Source organism: Sphaeramia orbicularis, chromosome 7 (assembly GCF_902148855.1).
Source record: "Sphaeramia orbicularis chromosome 7, fSphaOr1.1, whole genome shotgun sequence".
In the NCBI taxonomy this organism is placed as follows: domain Eukaryota; kingdom Metazoa; phylum Chordata; class Actinopteri; order Kurtiformes; family Apogonidae; genus Sphaeramia; species Sphaeramia orbicularis.
Genome location: NC_043963.1, coordinates 26804453 through 26824913, shown reverse-complemented (window position 1 = coordinate 26824913; position 20461 = coordinate 26804453). Strand labels below are relative to the sequence as shown.

The window sequence follows — 20461 nt, the reverse complement described above, 5'->3', positions numbered from 1 at the left end:
AAAGACTCAGCACTTACTTTTATGTCTGTTCCCAAGTTAATTTTTTTCTATATTTAACCTTTCTAAAGTGATTTATCACCATTTATTTTCAATATTATCCTCTATACTTTCTATTTTATCAGTATAAATCACAGATTTTCCTATATTTCATTTACTGATCATGAAGAATTTCATAAAAGCTCATCAAAAACCGAGAAAGCTGCTAAAAAAAAAAAAAAAAAAAAGTGACTTTTTCAGTAAAATATATCTATCTATATATATTAACTGAACATAAACCAAGTGTGTCCATTCACTGTCATCGATCCAACTCCATGGGTTTTACTGGTGAATTAATGTTGTAGAGGATGATGGTGTTTTTACGTTCACTACGGAGCCTCTGAACATCCAAATGGGTCATATCTGATGCCCATGAAGAGATGACAAACTGCATTTTACACCAATTATTTACATGGATTTGTAGAATTAATGGATGAATAGGTATTAAACATATTAGATCAGTAGACAGTTTTGGTTGGTGGTGGATGTTTAAAAATTTCTGTACTTTAACCCTTTCATGCATGAATTATGAGAACCTTGATCAAAATTTTCTCCTGAGTGTTTTTATTTCTCTGTAGGCATGAAAAAAACAATGCGAGAAAATTTTCTTCTGAAAAATAAATAAATAAATAAAAATTATTTTAAACATTTAAAAAAATACATTAAAAAAAAATAATGAAAAAAAAAAAAAATCTTATAAACCTATTTTTCATGAAGTTGCAAAAATGTCCACTCAGCTGGACACCACACGTTTGATTTTTGATGCACAGAAACATGTATTTACTGATAAACTGTGTGAAAACTATGGAGAGGGCTTGTGATTCTGGGGGTTTATGCTCAGGAGAGATCTACATAATGTTACCAATTCATGTCAGAAAAGATACGTAGTGTCTTAAAACTTTAATAAAGATATGTGTAAAAAAACAAAACAATGAAAAGAACAACAAAATCCATGAATTTGTTACAATTCATTCATATAAGAGAACAGCTGTTGAAGAGCTGTCCACTGAAGTGACCACTGTGCATGAAAGGGTTAATGTTTAAGTTCTGTTACAGGTTAATTCTCCTCAATTTATTCATTCATTCTTTCTCATCCACTTATTTTCAAACAAAAATATTTTACTTTTATAGAAACTGTTAACATCAGATCCTGTAACTGTCAAAAACAATCTATTCCACCTTGAATACATTATTCATTTGAAACAGTTTTTGGTAGAAATTCACATGTAAGGATTTTCCAGTTTCCAGTGAATTCCAAAGCTATTTTTACTTGCTGTGAAAGTAAAGGATGTGGTTATATCTTCTACCACTGCTGCACAGTCACAGTGACTCTAAACCAAGTTCAAAGATCTGTTGTGACTTTGCATCCAGGGTTACAGTAATAGTTTCAGTCAGTTTGTGTAAAAATGCAGAAAAATGTATATAAAAAGTTATAAGTGTAATGTATAAGAGTCTACAAAATGAATAAAGAAAAAGGTTGAGAATTTCTGGTAATAGTTTATGTATTTACAAAAAATAAAATATTTATATGTACATTTCTAGTTGATTGTCGTCTTTATTTTTATTTTTAGCACTTAACAGTTTAATACAATGTTGATTTAAGATACAAAAGAAACAAAAAAAAACAAAACAAAACAAAATACACGTAAAGGCAAAAGAATAATAACATGTGAATAACAAGAAAAGCACAGAGAGCAGACCTCCGCCAAGACTGATCTTAAGGTTAGGATTAGGGTTAGGTGTAGGGGTAGTGTTAGGGGTAGGGTTAGGGGTAGGGTTAGGGGTAGGGGTAGGGGTAGCGTTAGGTGTAGTGTTAGGGTTAGGGTTAGGGTTATGGTTAGGGTTAGGGGTAGGGTTAGGGGTAGGGTTAGGGGTAGGGGTAGGGGTAGCGTTAGGTGTAGTGTTAGGGTTAGGGTTAGGGTTAGGGTTAGGGGTAGGGTAGGGGTAGGGGTAGGGGTAGCGTTAGGTGTAGTGTTAGGGTTAGGGTTAGGGTTATGGTTAGGGTTAGGGGTAGGGTTAGGGGTAGGGTTAGGGGTAGGGGTAGGGGTAGCGTTAGGTGTAGTGTTGGGGCTAGGGTTTGGGTTAGGGTTATGGTTAGTGTTAGGGCTAGGGTTAGGGTTAGGGTTAGGGGTAGGGTTAGGGGTAGGGTTAGGGGTAGCGTTAGGTGTAGTGTTAGGGTTAGGGTTTGGGTTAGGGGTAGGGTTAGGGTTAGGGGTAGGGGTAGGTGTAGGGTTAGGGTTAGGGGTAGGGTTTGGGGTACGGTTAGGGTTAGGGGTAGCGTTAGGTGTAGTGTTAGGGTTAGGGCTAGGGTTAGGGCTAGGGTTAGGGTTAGGGCTAGGGTTTGGGGTAGGGTTAGGGTTAGTGTTAGGGGTAGCATTAGGTGTAGCGTTAGGGTTAGGGGTAGGTGTAGGGTTAGGGGTAGGGTTATGGTTATAGTTAGGGGTTAGGGTTAGGGGTAGGGGTAGGGGTAGCGTTAGGTGTAGTGTTAGGGTTAGGGTTAGGGCTAGGGTTAGGGGTAGGGTTAGGGGTAGGGTTAGGGGTAGGGGTGGCGTTAGGGTTAGGGTTATGGCTAGGGTTAGGGTTAGGGTTTGGGGTAGGGTTAGGGGTAGGGTTAGTGTTAGGGGTAGGGGTAGTGTTAGGTGTAGTGTTAGGGTTAGGGTTTGGGTTAGGGGTAGGGTTAGGGTTATGGTTAGGGGTAGGGTTAGGGGTAGGGTTTGGGGTAGGTGTAGCGTTAAGTGTAGTGTTAGGGTTAGGGTTACGGTTAGGGCTAGGGTTAGGTTTAGGGTTAGGGTTTGGGGTAGGGTTAGGGGTAGGGGTAGGGGTAGCGTTAGGTGTAGTGTTAGGGTTGGGGTTAGGGTTATGGCTAGGGTTAGGGGTAGGGTTTGGGGTAGGGTTAGCGTTAGGTGTAGTGTTAGGGCTAGGGTTTTGGTTAGGGTTAGGGTTAGGGTTAGTTTTAGGGGTAGGGGTAGCGTTAGGTTTAGTGTTAGGGTTTGGGTTAGGGGTAGGGTTTGGGCTAGGCTTAGGGGTAGGGGTAGGGGTAGCGTTAGGTGTAGTGTTAGGGTATGGGTTAGGGTTATGGCTAGGGTTAGGGTTTGGGTTAGGGGTAGGGTTTGGGGTGGGGTTAGGGGTATGGGTAGCGTTAGGTGTAGTGTTAGGGCTAGGGTTAGGGTTCGTGTTAGGGGTAGGGGTAGGGGTAGCGTTAGGTGTACTGTTAGGGTTAGGGTTATGGCTAGGGTTAGGGTTAGGGGTAGGGTTTGGGTTAGGGGTAGGGGTAGCGTTAGGTGTAGTGTTAGGGCTAGGGTTAGGGTTCGGGGTAGGGTTTGGGTTAGGGGTAGGGTTAGGGTTAGGGGTAGGGGTAGCGTTAGGTGTAGTGTTAGGGTTAGGGTTAGGGCTAGGGCTAGGGCAAGGGCTAGGGTTAGGGATAGGGTTAGGGGTAGTATTAGGGTTAAGGTTAGGGGTAGGGGTAGCGTTAGGTGTAGTGTTAGGGCTAGGGTTAGGGTTCGGGGTAGGGTTTGGGTTAGGGGTAGGGTTAGGGTTAGGGGTAGGGGTAGCGTTAGGTGTAGTGTTAGGGTTAGGGTTAGGGCTAGGGCTAGGGCAAGGGCTAGGGTTAGGGATAGGGTTAGGGGTAGTATTAGGGTTAAGGTTAGGGTTAGGGTTTGGGTTTGGGTTAGGGTTAGGGGTAGGGTTTGGGCTAGGCTTAGGGGTAGGGGTAGCGTTAGGTGTAGTGTTAGGGTATGGGTTAGGGTTATGGCTAGGGTTAGGGTTAGGGTTTGGGTTAGGGTTAGGGTTTGGGGTGGGGTTAGGGGTATGGGTAGCGTTAGGTGTAGTGTTAGGGCTAGGGTTAGGGTTAGTGTTAGGGGTAGGGTTAGGGGTAGGGTTAGGGGTAGGGGTAGCGTTAGGTGTACTGTTAGGGCTAAGGTTAGGGTTAGGGTTCGGGGTAGGGTTAGGGGACTTTCCTCTTCTTCTTCGTCTTCTTTCTTCTTTCTTTCTTCTTCTTTTTCTTTCTTTCTTCTTGTTCTTCCTCTTCTTTCTTTTTTCTTCTTTTTTCTTTTTCTTTCTTGTTCTTTTTTCTTCTTTTTCTTTCTTCCTCTTCTTCTTCTTCCTCTTCTACTTTCTTCTTTTTCTTCTTCTTTTTCTTCTTTTTCTTCCTTTCTTCTTGTTCTTCTTCCTCTTCTTTATCTTCTTTTTCTTATTCTTACTTTTTCTTCTTTTTCTTCTATCTTCTTTTCTTCATCTTTTTCTTCTTTCTTCTTTTTCTTCTTTTTCCTACTTTTTCTTCTTTTTCCTTCTTTTTCTTCTTCTTTCTTTTTTTCTCTCTTCTTCTTCTAATTGTTATTATCACCATCATCCTCATTATTATTATTATTATTATTATTATTATTATTATTATTATTATTATTATTATTATTATTACTACTACAGTCTTTGTCTTTCTTGCTTTTCTTTTGTCATTGTGCACCCAGAATACAATATATAAATCATATCCTGTACGATATGACAGAAACTGGGGAACTTTGTTTACTTCTAAACCAGAGTTCAGACATAATTACAGGCTGCCCTGTCTCTGTCTGATAGTGTTATTTTCCTCAGCTGGGCTGGTTCCTTCGTGCCACACCTTCTCCATAAATTGCTTCATCCTCGCCTCTTGTGGCCATTTGGTAATCTGTGTTTGAGATTTGGTTTACTTACAGGGACACAGGGAGGGAAAACATGACCGGAGCAGAGTGGAACGTTCTGATTTTGTCCTGTGCTTTATTTGTTTCAGGTAGACTATTTTTTATTTCCTTTTTTTTATACAGACCTTTTTTATTGGCCTCATATTTATATAAATCTTTTCTTGTCCTGAAAAATAGCTCATGGTCAGACCTGCCCTCCACCACTGGAGTATCCATCCACCAAACTGGACACAAAAACACTGAGCAGACACAAGTTCAGCAACGGGGAGAAGGTTTACTACAGCTGTGATGAGGACCACAGTCCATCCAGAGGCAGCAGATCTGTGCAGTGTATTAATGGGAAGTGGAGCAGACTGACTCTCAAGTGTGAAAGTAAGAAGTTCACATTCTACTGTGATTAAAACATATAAACAAACAAACAAACAAACATATACTGTTAAATTAGAGTGCCAACAGTGCCCTCTGGTGGTCATATGGAGTACCTTTGTTTACATACACGTACCTTTTCTATATGAGAAAAAGTAATGAAAAATAAACATCCTTAGCTGTGACTTTTTTTTTTTTTTTTTTTTCCATTTTGAACTGTATGTATAACTTCAGCTACAAAAATAGACCGTGGAGTCATTTTCAGTGAAATATCTACTACATATTTCAGTCCATCAATGTTTAAGAACAAATTTAGAATTTTTGTTTATTTGTTTCCTCCAGAGTAATAACTTCTGTATATTGTTTATGCAAGATGACTTGTGTATTTTAATTAATTTGATCAAGTTCATACACTTCTTTTTGTTTTTTTTAATTTGCATTGAGGTGTACCTGAGGTCATGCTCATACAGTCGCCGAAAAAAATATTAGACCTTCAATTTCTTGTTCATTTTAATGCCTGGTACAACTAAAGGTGCATTTGTTTGGACAAATATAATGTTAACAACAAAAATAGCTCCTAACAGTTTAATTTCAGAGCTGATCTCTATCTATTGTCCATGTTTTCTTGATAATAACCAAAATCACTTCAGTTCTTACATCAATATCTATGGCATTGTACTGCCAAAAACAGTGCTTCTAGGCATTCCATGTTTTCTTTTCTGTCTGTTTTAGTCACATGATACACACAGGAGTCAGTTCTTGAATGCATAACCATTGTTTTTTATGACTTTGATGGTCTAATAATTTTTTCCGTGACATACATATGCACACTTATTTTTCTACAGGTTTGCTCATTAAAGCCACATTTATCAGACACTTATTCTGTTTCACTTGTTTTACTTAAGTGACACCTTCTTGGATTATTTGTCCTCTTGTTCATGTTTGTTTGGGTGAAACAATTTTATAATCTCACGTGTACATTTTGTTTGTATTTTGGTTGATGTCTTTTTTTTTTCTTCTTTGTTGAGCAAACTGATGAATAAATAAGTTTAGTTTTGATCCTGCCTTTAGATGGAAAATGCTGAATTCTGAAGCTGAAAATGTGTATCTCAGACAGCTGTCTTCTCTCATTATGTTCTACAAAAGTCATCTTTGAATCTGACATCCCATAGTTGATGGTTTTAAGCTGTTTCTACTTGATAAACCTCCATTCCAAGTCCACATAGATGATTAAAGCCATGGTTTCCAGTTAGTGTTTTGCAGCTTGGCAAATAAGGAAGTATCTGTCTTCTTTTTCTGATTAGGTAAATTTAGAGTTCAACCTCCCCTTCTGATTATCCATTAACTAATTCAGTCTTTTTCTAACAGAGAAATCATGTGGAAATGCTGGAGATCTACCAAATGGATACTTCATATATGAGGGTCACTCAGTCATTGGAGAGAAAGTGTACGCAGAGTGCAATGAGGGGTAAGTTATGTCTAAAGAAGTTTTAAGCTTCATTTCTGATTTTGCATCTGACTTAATTTTCATGTTGAAAGGTACGCCCTGAAAGGACTGAACTTTCTGACATGCAAGAAGTCTGGGTGGTCCGGTGACTTCCCGTCTTGTGAAGGTGGGTCTCATATGCGTCAGTTTTCTCACTGGTCTATCAGCGAAACCCAGACGTTACACAATATGGTTGATTATTAAGGGCGGGTGATGACAAACTTTTTGAACATGACGCACGCTGCATGTTCATTTTTATTTAATCCCTGAATTCATGCGTTCAACATTACACAAATAAAGTCACCAGAAAGTATCTAGTGTTTCAACACACTGCAAGTGTAGCTGGATTAGTCCTGCATTTAAGTTATGCTTGTTGTTGCATGTAATACTTGTTATGAATGTATGATGGGTGTTGAAAGTTTTTATATGCATACTGCTGTTTTGTTTTGGGTTTTTTTTAGCTTGGATTATTTCTATTATACCCTGTAAACCCCACAAATGTAATAAAAATTTGTAGCTTTTAACATAATAATCCCACAAATGTAATAATTTTCCCACAAACATAACAGTTGCCTACCACAAACAAAATACCTCATTTCCCATAAACATAATATTTTAGATTTTAGATTTATTACTTTTGTGGGATGATAAAAATCTTCAGTTTCCAAAATTGTAATAACTTCCCACAAATGTAATAAATTAGTACATTTACATCACATATATTTAAGTAATTCATGCATAAATATTCATTCATCTTTTCTTTTTCATCTCATTTATTCTTGTGCTTTGGATAGCTGCTTTTTTTAGAATGGTCAAATGTTGCAGTTACACCACATGGTACTAATTCCAGATTAATAGATATTTAATTACAAATACATGTGGAGGAACAAAACAGAATGGGCAAAAATGTTGTAAAGGTTTAATTATAAAAGCTTCAGTATGAACCGGAAATTATTTATTCTCATTACGTATAAAAGAAGCCTATGTTTGAACCATGTAAATAAAATGTCTGGATATGATTATGATAACAATGGAGAGGGTAGGAACACACTGTGGTAAAATGAGGTATTACGATTGTGGTAGGTGTTATTACATTTGTGGGATTATTATGTTAAAAGCTTCAAATTTTTATTAAATTTGTGGGAGTTATTACATTTGTGGGGTTAACAGCACGCCCTTTCCTCAAGAGGCCACTTGACTATCAATAACTTGGCTAATTAATGGTAAAAAAATGAATAAATAAATAAATACTGAGATGGAAGGAGAGATACAGTCAGTAGAAATACCACACTTGTATTTTATTTACATGCTACAGCTTTGACTTCTATGCACTAGAGATCTTTTTTTTTTTTTTTTTTTTTTTTTTTTTTTAGAAATTTGACATCTTTAGTTCCACTTTTCAATCAGTTTCATCACCCATTGATCTAGAACAGGAGTATCCAACTCATTTTATTTCAGGGGTCACATATAGTCTCAAGTGGGTTAGACCAGTAAAATAGTAGCACAGTAGGCCATAAATAATGACAACTCCAAATTAATGTTGTTGTTTTAGTGCAAAAAGTAAAATCAGCTTATGAAAATGTATTCTTCTACAAACATTATCTATTCTTTCACAAAAAATGTGAATAACCTGAAAAGATGGATGGATAAATAGATAGATGGATGTACTTTATTTATCCCAAACTGGGAAATTACAGTACAATTTCCCTAAAAAAATAAGAGCAATTTAAACACAACTAGAAGCACTCGGAGAGCGCAGACCTCCGCCAAGGCTGATCAGTGGCCCCCCCCCCCGTGGGCCCCCCCACCCCCGATCACCACCAAAATTTAATCATTTCTTCCTTATCCCATTTCCAACAAACCCTGAAAATTTCATCCAAATCTGTCCATAACTTTTTGAGTTATGTTGCACACTAACGGACAGACAAACAAACAAACAAACAAACAAACAGACAAACAAACAAACAAACCCTGGCAAAAACATAACCTCCTTGGTGGAGGTAATTATGCCTCAACTTATCATTTATACATGAGCATTACAGATCAGAAAGGCACAAAACATTTAGTCACAGGCAGAATATTGTTAAAACTTCAGAGTTTGGAACTAAAACGAGTTTGACACTGTTGGCTGTTAATATCTTCAGTGTAATATTTGCTTGAGACTTTCTAAATGCTACTTGTTTTTTTTTTTTTTTTTTTTTTAAGAGGAAAAGGTCACTTGCTCCACTCCCACAGTTGCCAACTCTGGGATGAGTGGAGGTGCTTCTGTGTACAAAGTCGGAGACAACTTGACCTTCACCTGCAGTCAGGGTTTCCAGCTTCATGGAGCTCAGCAGATCACTTGCAGCCCTGATGGCCAGTGGCAGCCAAAGCCTCCACTGTGCCTGCCTTCACCTGAGAAAAGTCATGAGTTTGTATTTTTGTCATGAATTGTGCAGTTTGTGAAATACTAGTGACTCATTTTAAAGATGGGAAGTTGGAGACCTTATGTATATATTACTGACACTTCTGGAAAATGTCCTCATGGTCCACAGGTAGATGTGGTGTGCCTTTAACCAACCCCAGGTCCAACTCCCACCTGGCTGACAAATTCCTCACAAGGATGTATTTTGCTTCTGGAGAGAGAGTCCATTACATGTGTGACATTGGATACGGTCAAGTAGGCGGCAGCCGGTACCGCAGGTGTACCAATGGAAACTGGTCACCGCTGCTGCTCAAGTGTGAAAGTATGTTGGACTTCTTAATACTTTACAAGTTTTCTGTGAAACTCTGTTCCATTGAAGTGACTTGATCAGTGTGAAATTTGAAAATGATGTGATGTGAAATTCGGTAGGAATATTGTACGTCAAAAAATTTGGTCATAGTGTAATATATAAACTGTGAAATTCAGTCATAGAAAAGTATATGATGAAAAATTGGTTATATTATAAAATGTGACAAAATTTAGTTATAGTATGTGATGAAATTTGACCATGGTATAGGATGTATTGAAATTTGGTCAAAGTATATTAGAAAATCTGTGAAATTTGGTCACAGTATAGTATATCATGAAATTCTGTTATAGTATATTATAAATCTGTGAAATTTGGTCAGTATAGTATGCAATCAAATTTCAACATAGTATGTCAAGAAAATTGGTAGTGTTATAGTGTAGTGTGTCATGAAATTGGTCATAATATTCTATGTGATTAAATTTGGTCATCATAGTATAGTATGTCATGGAATTTGGTCATGGTAGAATATAAAACCTGTGAAATTTGGTTATATTATAGTATGTGATCAAATTTCAACATAGTATGTCAAAAAAATTGGTCATAGTATAATATGTGATGAAATTTAATCATAGTGTAGTGTGTCATGAAATTTGGTCATGGTAGAATATAAAATCTGTGAAATTTGGTTATAGTATAGCAAGTGATGAAATCTGGTCATAATAATAGTATTTGGCCATAAACGTGATTTAGATTTGAATTTAATCATAGTAAAATATGTGAAGAAATTTGGTCATGGTATATGTGATGAAATGTAATCATAGTATGTCATGAAATTGTTATAGTATATTATAAAATCTGTGAAATTTGGTCAGTATAGTATGTGATCAAATTTCAACATAGTATGTCAAAAAAATCAGTCATAGTATAATATGTCATGAAATTTAATCATAGTATAGTATGTCATGAAATTTGGTCATGGTAGAATATAAAATCTGTGAAATTTGGTTATAGTATAGCATGTGATTAAATTTGGTCATAATGTAATATTTGGCCATAAATGTGATTTGAATTTAATCATAGTAAAGTATGTGAAGAAATTTGGTCATGTTATATGTGATGAAATGTAATCATAGTATGTCATGAAATTCTGTTATAGTATATTATAAAATCTGTAAAATTTGGTCATAGTATGTGATCAAATTTCAACATAGTATGTCAAGAAAATTGGTCATAGTATAATATGTGATGAAATTGAATCATAGTGTAGTGTGTCATGAAATTTGGTCATAACACAGTGATTAAATTTGGTCATAGTATGTGATGAAATTTGGTCATGGTAGAAAATAAAATCTGAAATTTGACAATAGCATAGCAAGTGAGGAAATTTGGTCATAATGTAGCATTTGGTCATAAACGTGATTTGAATTTAATCATAGTATAGTATGTGAAGAAATGTGGTCATGGTATATGTGATGAAATGTAATCACAGTATGTATAAAATCTGTGAAATTTAGTCATTCTATAGTATGTGATATTTGGTCATAATACTGTCATAAAATTTGGTCATAGTATAGTATGTGATATTTGGTCACAGTATACAATCTGTAAAATTTAGTCTAACTATAGTATGTGATATTTGGTCATATATATGTAATGAAATTTGGTCATGGCATATGTGATGAAATTTAACCATATTATAGTGTCATGAAATTCAGTCATAGTATGTATAAAATCTGTGAAATTTAGTCATACTATAGTATGTAATGAAATTTGGTCATGGCATATGTGATGAAATTTAACCATATTATAGTATGTCAAGAAATTCAGTCATAGTATGTATAAAATCTGTGAAATTTAGTCATACTATAGTGTGATATTTAATCATAGTAAAATATGTGAAGAAATTTGGTCATGGTATATGTGATGAAATTCAGTTATAGTATGTATAAAATCTGTGAAATTTAGTCCTACATAGTATAGTAGGAGATATTTGGTCATATTATAGTATGTCATAAAATTTGGTCATAGTTTAGTATGTCACAAAGCTGGTTATGTATGTGATTTGAACTGAAATGTCATCATAGTGTAGAATATCATGTAATTCATTCATACTATTATTCAGTATAAAATCTGGGAAATTTGGTCATAGTGTAGTATGTGATGAAATTTGGTCATAGCATAAAATCTGTAAAATTTAGTCCAACTATAGTATGTGATATTTGGTCATAGCATATGTAATGAAATTTAATCATAGTATAGTATGTCATGAAATTCAGTCATAGTGTGTATAAAATCTGTGAAATTCAGTCCTACTATAGTATGTGATATTTGGTCATAGTACAGTATAGTATGTGATGAAATTTCGACATAGTATGTGAAATTTGGTCACATTACAGCATGTCATGATGTTTGGTCATAGTTTAGTATGTCAAGAAAGTTGGTCATAAATGTGATTTGAATTGAAATTTAATCTTAGTGTAGTACATCATGTAATTGGTTCATTGTATAAAATCTAGGAAATTTGTTCATAGTATAGTATGTGATCCTTTTGATTATTAGTAGGACATAAAATCTTACTGTAGGCAGTTTGAGGATACTAATGCAGTTATAACAAGCCAGTTGTCGTGTGGAGATGGATGATAACCACGTCCTTTGGGAGATCTTCACAGATGTGTGTTTTGGTTGGTGCTGTGTGAGCAGGTACATCCTCCCATGGGGCCATCATTCTTGTTAAAAATGACAAATCACCTAGAAACTATAATGATCAGTGTCTCATCTAACACTAGCAGTTTAAAAATCTTCTGAATTACATAAACCAACAGCTGCAGAGTTATTGGAGAAAAACATAAAACACTAAAGCATGCTTTGGAAAATTGTCAGCAATTAAGTAAGTCTTACTGAAAAGCATTGTTATGTTAAATGCACTAATATTCACGCTAAATACACAATTTTAAGGTCTGTTACCCTGTTTTTAACAAATCTCTCTTTATCCTTAAAGGAAGGTGGTGTGGCTCTGCAGGAGAAATCTCAAATGGACAGTTTACATACACTGGAGTTCAGTTTGGAGACACTGCTACAGCTGTCTGTGATGAAGGGTAAAAACATGTTTAAAAAAAACCCAATACTGAGCTACTTTCTTACTTACCTGCACTTTAGGCTTTCACCTTTCTATAAACAAGCAGTGACTGAAAAGACTCTTTATATACACATCTCTCCAGGTATCAGCTTGTAGGAAAGCCCACCAGGATCTGTGTGAATGATGGCTGGGACGGACGGGTTCCCGTTTGTGAAGGTGCAGTGAACAATTTCAGTGCCGGCTTTTAAATTCCTGCATGTTTTCAGATATATTAAAGTGCTTCTCTTGTAGCTGTGGTGTGTGATGAACCTCCAGAAGTGGCAAACGCAAAGAGGACTGAACCTATAGAGTCGTCGTACATATACAGGAGTGTGGTTGCATATCAGTGTCTTGTGGGAACCATTATCGGGCCAAAGGAGATCTATTGTACTGAAGATGGGACATGGAGTTCCGCTCCTCCTGAGTGCAAAGGTCTTAAATACAATAAATTGTGCAACAAAATATGTCAATTTCAGGTACTTTCAGATCATTAGAATAAAAACTGGGCTCTATTTCCTCACAGAAATAACATGTCCGTCTCCGAATGTGCCTAATGCCTCTTGGGTGAGAGCTCAGACGGACCAGTATCAGTACAAGGACACCATATCTATTATGTGTGACCCTCGCTTCAGAATACGTGGGAAAAGCACTATTACTTGCGGCCGTGATGGAAAATGGCTCCCTGAAGTTCCCTCCTGTAGACCCAAGCCATTATGTAAGTCTTTTTTTTTTTTTTTTACTCTATGTACCATGTGACTTTACTTGTTTTATTGCACTGTTAAAACTATAACACTTTGTTTTTCAGCACGGAGAACCTACTGAAGCAGATAAACATCACTTTATGCAAGATGACAACATCCAACCAGCCTGTTCAGTATAACATTAAACAGCATCTTCATTTTTACAATCAACCTTTTATAAATGGATTAATGCAGTGTTTTTCAACCTTGGGGTCGGGACCCCACGTGGGGTCGCCTGGAATTCAAATGGGGTCGCCTGAAATTTCTAGTAATTGATAAAAATAAAAACTTACTAATAAAAAATATACAGTAAGTTGAGACAATCCCAATACATAAGACATGACAAACTCTGAAGCTGAAACTGAAGCACTGTGGTACTGTTTATCTTTCAAATGTTCATTGTGGTCAGTTTCAGATGCTGCAGCTCTTTCATAATTCATAGTTTGAGTTATTGTTTGTTCAGTATTAATTGTCAGCCTTGTAAATCCAAGCTGGACTGACTGTACATATCCTGACCAAGGAAAATAAAATTCTGACTTTGTGCAGTAATCTACACCTGGCTTTTCTGCCTCCATCCATAATAATATACATTATATAACCTAAATGTCATCTAAAATTAACATTTATTTACAATGTAGTATAGCAAACTATTACATGATCAAAAACAAATTAGTTTTAGCTAAAAAAAAAAAAAAAAAAAAAAGAGTCTCTGTTTTGAATGTCTGGGGTTGCCAGAAATTTGTGATGTTAAAATGGGGTCACGAGCCAAAAAAGGTTGGGAACCACTGCACTAATGGGTAATAATTTTCTTATTTGCTCATAGTACTGTACGGAGTCATTATACAGACATTAAAATATGTTTGAAATGAAGCTGAAGTACAGTATGTTTATTTTGATAAGTGTTTTGGGTAGTAACAAGTACAAACCTGTTTCATTCACCTTTTGTACATAGTTTTTTTCTTTACAGTTCATAATGTTATGTGAATCATCTCTATAGACTAAACTGTGAGTGAGCATTTCATGAACAAACAAGCTACAAGAAAATAAGAACACCAATTCCATTCATTTAAAAAGACAATACAAAATCCAGACATTTCTTTACATGAGCAATAACAATTCAAGTGCAAATATCATTATCAACTCTGATACATCATAGCAAACTCTCGTTAAAAGGCAACAATTAAAAAAAAAAAAAAAAAAAAATCAGGTTGCAGGAGGGGTGTTTTTGTGATGGGAGGGGAATTTTCTGAGAATGTGGGCCAAATGAGCAAAAAAGGGATATTTCCTGGAGTCTAGATAAAATGATCACTGGTTGATGAAAGGAAAAAAAAGGTGTAAAAAAAAAAAAAAAAAAACAAAAGTGAAAAATGAGTTCTACATTGCTTGGCCCAACATCACCCTCAAGTTTTATACGTATTATTTAAAAAAAACAAAAACAAAACAAAAAATCCCTTTTTGTCATCCTGAAGTTTGGGGTACTTAGAGGTACAGGTTGGTACCCTCTTATTTAAATTTATTTACACAAGTCAGGACAAGACATCCTCCCAAAATAATCCTCAAATCCTAGAGCTAACATTGCCTCGACTTACTTTCTTTAGAGGGTTGATATATACAAAACAGTTGGGGCTATTACTTTCACTGCCATTCTGATCCTGTTCCATTTCTTTTCTTATTTAAATTATTTTACCCTGTTTTGGTCTCTGTTTGGAAATCACAAAGAATATTCTTCACACACCAAATACATAATTAGAATTTAATCTCGACAGCCTTAATATTTCTTGTATGTAAGAGCAGCTACACACTCTAACCTAAACCTTCCGCCCATTGTGACAAAATGAGTCTGAACATGACTGCGGCCGAAAATACATTTCACAAGCTTTGTTGTGTGTCACAATATAGGGTGTGACCAAAATCAAAGGTGTGTGTTTAAGTCTTTTTTTTTTTTTTTTCTTTCTCGTCATTGCACTTGTACTAAGAAGGTAGAGTATGATGACGGGGTCTAAATCTAGTGCACAAAACAACTTGACCCGCCATTTTGGGGCAGTCTTTGGAAGAGCTGTCTTCATTGGGACAGAATAAATCTTGAGATGTTCAGAGGGGGCAGTGGGTGTCTTTGGATTTGAGACAAATGGGACAAAAGGGGCACAAGATGTTCGTTTTGTTTTGTGGGGAAAAAGGGGGGGCTTTTGTGTACGTAAGATAGGATTAAAAAATTCAACCCTCGTCCAATTTCATTTGAATTATTTACAAGATTGAAATAAAAACACAAACTGGTAGTCCACAGACAGACAATGTGAGTTACTGTGTGTAAGAAATGAAATATTACAGAATGGGAGCTTTTGTTTTCTAGACTATAACTGTGTAGAGTACATGAGAACGACAATATGAGACTGAAGAATTAAAGTGACCTTTTATAAGAAGCAGCAAACATAATGTCCCTCAAAGACATTTCTCTTTATCTCTCTCTCAGAGACATGTTCCACTAGACATCACATTTTCTCGTTTCTGTGGCTCTCACAATTAGAAGTATTTCCCAAATGTCCTTTGTTGTCCTGCAATGATAAACCACCTTTTGTATTTGCCTCGAGTTGGCACGAAAAGAAAAACAACTAAAAATATCTGAAGGTTTGAGAAGGCAGGTACAGTCTGGACAAAAAGGAACAAAACGTAGATTAACTGTTTAACAGTAAAACCCTTGGAAACTGCTCTAAGAGCTCGAAGATAGTAAGGCTTTGAATGACCTGGAACGCAGCTGCGACACGGAATAAACAACTGCTCCTCCTAGAGGACAGCACACAGACACTGTAGATGGAATCAGGGTTACACAACACTTAGACAACACTTAACAGTCATACTTAAGGGTAGGAGTTGGAGCTGGAGCTGCTCATTTAAGTAAATACAATAACAAGCTCTATCAAGCTCAAACCACACACACAAACATCACTCCTACTGTCTGAAATAGCTGTTTCTATTGTTTTTCATGGTTTCATTGCCCAGCACAACAGAAACCAAACCCACTCACATACTCTACATCCCCACTAAACGCTTGAGCTTGGGATTGCAGACCTGCGCAGAATGGAAACTGACAAAAACCTAAAACACAAATGACGTTCAGTATTTCTCAGGTCTGCATAGTGTTTATTGTCAAAGCCTATGGAAAATAAGAGAGGGTAAACATACTTGTATGTTCTGTGTTTCTGTGATAAGTCCTGTGAGAGTTAAGGGATGCGGCCTTGTATGGTGGAGGGGGGCAGACGGGGGGGTCACGATCCGGTGTTTCAGTCGCTGTGTGACCTTTACTTGTATGGTCGCAGAAAAGCTGAGACTTTGCTGCTTATGAGACGTATGAAGGAGCGGGGAAGCATCTCGTTGGACTCCCGAGTGGTGTACTTAAAGTAGTTGTTTGGGTGAGCCAGCACGTCGAAAAGAGTTTTAATCAGTTTTTTATCCTGTGGAGGAGAAGAACACAGGTGCACAGTGGGAAATAAGCTGCATAGTTCCTCATTAACTCTGTGAATTACTAAGTAATTCCACACTATCCACAAAAATGACCCACCTACGCAATGACATCATCAACAGTAAAGTATGATATGACTCATAGTGATACTAATATGTTTATTAGAAACAGTTTTGTTTAATCTAACAACAGTGAAATCACCTCTTCAGGGTGGTCTAATGTGCCCTCGAGAAATACATAATCATATACACCGTTCCCTATACAGTTGGAATAATTTTGTTTTCAGACACATTCATCTTTTTATACTTATTTATACACATCAGTAATCATCTTTGACCACGTACAATGATTACATACTGAGTCCTAATTACACTTTATCAAGAATAAATCACATCACAGTCATTTCCGGAGAAGAGGTAAAAACATGTTATTACAACTTTAAGGGCAACAGTACATAATAGTAAGAAATAAAACCACTAACCTTGAGGATTTCTTGATGGTTTTCGGAGGCATAGAGCCTTCCATCTCGCACTATGTCTTCAACAAGCTGTTCATAGTCCTCTGCATTAAGAACATAAAATGAAACACAAGGAAAATGAAGGAATTTGTATATGAAAGTAGATGATGACATGACAACTGACTAACTCCTTTTAATTACTTTCTTTTTGCAATTAGCTCAGACTAGTAGTACAACATAGATACTAGTACAACAAGAACTACAGTGTAATATTTCAGTGGCAGTAAATACACACTATGACAAAAATATTTAGCATTTATCTTGAGTAGCACCAAAAGGCAAGCCAATAGTTCACAGTTCATTTGCATTTCATATACAGATAGGAACATTTATCTATAGATTTCATCCTTTTTCTTATTTGGTTTAAATGTTCAGAAGCATTTTTAGGGGTATTGTTTTTGGTTCGGTTTGTTTCTTTGTTAACCTTCTAGCACCAAACTACTGGTTGAATTCATAGTAAATTGGGTTTATAGATTGCTAGTGACTCAGAATAGATGCCATTACATTTTGGGAATAGTAGGTTAAAGTTTAAATTTTTTATGAATTTTTTACATCTTTTTTTCCCATTTACTTATAATGGGTGAAATTTCACCTGTCTGTAGCAGTAAAACTATTGGTTGAATTCACACCAAATTGGGTTTATAGATTACCGGTGACCAGAATAGATATGGTTACATTTTGGGAAAAGTAGGTCAAAGTTCAAATTTTTTATGTATTTTTAAAATATTTTTTTTTCCTATTTACTTGTAATGGGCAAAATTTCAAATGTCTATAAAAACATCAACTTTATTTCAACTTACTTCAAACTTGGCACATATATAGATGCAATTGATATGCTGACATCAGCACACACATAGACATGATGACATCAGCTGGACTGACGCCAAAATAAATTACAATATGTGCAAGGGGCGGGGTTTGTTGTACCTGGCACAACTTAAATTGTTTGAAATTGGCTTTCCTTATAAATCTAGTATGTCCTGAATCTATCAAGAATATTGTATAATGTATGTAAAGAAAACTAATTAGTAAAGTGAACTGTTGAATTTCAAGCACCAATGCTGAGATGTAACTTCCAAATTAATGACAGAAAGACAGAAAAATGTAATTTTCTTAATATTCAGTACATACTTGATTTTGTGAATTGCATTGATGGTACACTCAAAGATTTTTCCTATTTTTAATATTTTTAATAGAATATTCTGTCTTATTTGTTACTCAAAATATTCCTACCCACATACTAACACATATGCATAAAATTTAGAATTAATATATGGTATGTATTTGGGGCGTGCTATATGTAAAATACAGATCACACTGTCCACATTCGTTATTTTTTGGTGTAAAGTTGTATAAAAATGTCTTTACAGTAATGATAGGCAAGATGAATAATATTAAATATAGTGTTCCAATGGTGTGAGTAATAGAAATAATGATTGTACTGACATTTTTGAGAGACTTTTGATGCCAATATTTCAGGAACTCCATGGTAACAAAGTTGCACATGTAACAGGAGTTGGAAAAATTGCTACCTACCATCATAAGTAACATAGGGGATCTGAAAGCCCCTGGCACTGTTGGCCTCATTGGACTTGAAGTTAATCCAGAGACGTCTGGAGCGAGCTGTGAAGGCAATAGGCCGCTCGTACGTCTGACACGTCTCGTAGGTGGTGATGGATGTAGCTGACCCTTTTATGGGCACGGAGAAGAAAACAGTGACTGCTATGAATTACATGATAACTCTTCCTGGTGTGTTGCAAATTGAAACGTAAACAGCTCATTCCTTTAACCAGAAAATGAAACACTCACAGTTCTTCCTCATGACCAGCACATCTCCACACTCATCCTCCGAGGGCAGGAAAATCTCTGGTACTACAATAAGGATCTTGCGTTTGCTGGGTGGGTTGATATTCCAAATACACTCCACATTAGCAGGGTAATTTCCAGGGTAGTTTGGTGACTCAATGTAACCCATGAACTCGCCCATCTCTCCACCACATTGCCTGTCTAGACATACACAAACAGAACAAATTACATTCCAGGTCACATTTGAGCAACCTACACACGCAAAACAGTCATTTTCATACTCACTCTTGCACTGCGAGACACTCGTGGCTCCATCAAAATCTGTGGTGGTGTTTCCAGGGCAAGAAATACAGTAGTTCTGTCTAAACTCAGTCTGATACGTTCCCACCGGGCAGCGGATGCACCTGTGTACCGAGGTGTTGTAGTAATGACCCGGAGAACACTGAACTGCAGCCAAGAAATGAAGAAATGCATAAAGTTAGCAGGGTTTATTTACTAATGGGAGTCATTGTTTGTTGAGTCTCAGTGAAGTCTCAAGTCTGGATTATGGAGTTTCAATTTAAGCTCCAGTCAAAACCAAGCACTAAACACTATTTCAAGTAGATATGCATGCAAAAAATCAATGTCATGTTTAATAGAATAAAGTAATCTACTTTTTTAACATGAAAAACATTACTTATTAAGATGTGCCTTTATTAGTCCCACAAGGGAAAATTCCAGGTTTACAGCAGCAAAATAAATCAAAATAAAACAAGCAAAATAAATCAAACTAAATCAAAGTAAAATCAAAATAAAGACAAATCAAGAAAGCTATATATACTATTTACAGCTGTGCACATGCTGATCATGTCACAGGTTGGTTAGGGATCTGGGGATTATTCACACTGATTCTTTAAATACATGTTTAAAAAACTAACACTGAGAAAGCTTCACTTCAACAAATAACACTATGGTTAGTCTCAACATTTTCTGCTCTATGTTCACCCTCAAAAACCAAACAAAGTCAGAAGTGGTTGCTTCTCCATCTGGAATCTTCAAACCATAATGTGAACACGGTGGATCCATTTTATTAGCCACTTTAAAACTAAATATAATAATACAGGCATCATGTTCTTGTTAATGTCCTTTGATAAAAGTACGTTTGTTCTCATTTCTACTGTATGTAATTGGCTACTGCATGACTAATTAAAAACAGGTCTGTGGTCAGGCTCATATTTTAGCTAAAGATCTGTATTTTATGGAATTGTTATCCTGTTTAAAATACCACTTGTAGAAAACAAGTTACCATCGATCATACTTTTTACACCATAGCCGTGCCTCTGAAATAAAAATATAGCTCAAATTTGATGCTAAAACTATATCTAAACAATGTGAACATTTATTCAATCTGTCACATTTAAAAAGACTATCTGTGAACTGTTACTGAGAAATTACTCTATTTGTAATTTACCTATATCAGTATGGACCAGCATTATTATATATTGTGTATATTATATCTGGTTTGTTGTTTAAAAAAGTAAGTCAACATTTTAGGTGATGCATGTAATG

The 20461-nt window shown here is 36.1% G+C and overlaps 2 protein-coding genes across 4 annotated transcripts in view; one reads left to right on the top strand and one right to left on the bottom strand.

The window, feature by feature from the left end:
• Positions 1–4672: 4672 nt before the first annotated feature.
• On the top strand, positions 4673–13270 carry LOC115422734 (sushi, von Willebrand factor type A, EGF and pentraxin domain-containing protein 1-like). The gene is made up of 11 exons (XM_030139240.1): positions 4673–4801; positions 4890–5084; positions 6447–6546; positions 6618–6691; positions 8770–8967; positions 9099–9290; positions 12277–12373; positions 12497–12570; positions 12646–12825; positions 12917–13108; positions 13199–13270. Exons 1-11 carry the CDS (start codon positions 4747–4749, stop codon positions 13213–13215), a joined length of 1374 nt encoding a protein of 457 aa, XP_029995100.1. The 5' UTR covers positions 4673–4746; the 3' UTR covers positions 13216–13270.
• Positions 13271–14005: 735 nt separating this feature from the next.
• scube3 (signal peptide, CUB domain, EGF-like 3) overlaps positions 14006–20461 on the bottom strand; it is an 82304-nt gene continuing 75848 nt past the window's right edge. For all 3 annotated transcript variants that reach the window (XM_030139237.1, XM_030139238.1, XM_030139239.1), the window contains 5 exons: positions 19199–19360; positions 18917–19114; positions 18644–18796; positions 17072–17151; positions 14006–16582 (listed from right to left, as the gene is read on the bottom strand). In XM_030139237.1, coding sequence (XP_029995097.1) covers positions 16430–16582; positions 17072–17151; positions 18644–18796; positions 18917–19114; positions 19199–19360 — 746 coding nt within the window. In that variant the 3' untranslated portion in view covers positions 14006–16429. The remainder of the gene's footprint in view (positions 16583–17071; positions 17152–18643; positions 18797–18916; positions 19115–19198; positions 19361–20461) is intronic.

What these genes read in the sequence shown, in the direction of transcription:
- LOC115422734 (XM_030139240.1), top strand. Translation starts at nt 4,747, where the DNA reads ATGACCGGAGCAGAGTGGAACGTTCTGATTTTGTCCTGTGCTTTATTT. An exon ending in TACGCAGAGTGCAATGAGGG is followed by an intron (nt 6,547 to 6,617) that starts GTAAGTTATGTC and finishes TCATGTTGAAAG; the next exon opens with GTACGCCCTGAAAGGACTGA. An exon ending in ACAGCTGTCTGTGATGAAGG is followed by an intron (nt 12,374 to 12,496) that starts GTAAAAACATGT and finishes ACATCTCTCCAG; the next exon opens with GTATCAGCTTGTAGGAAAGC.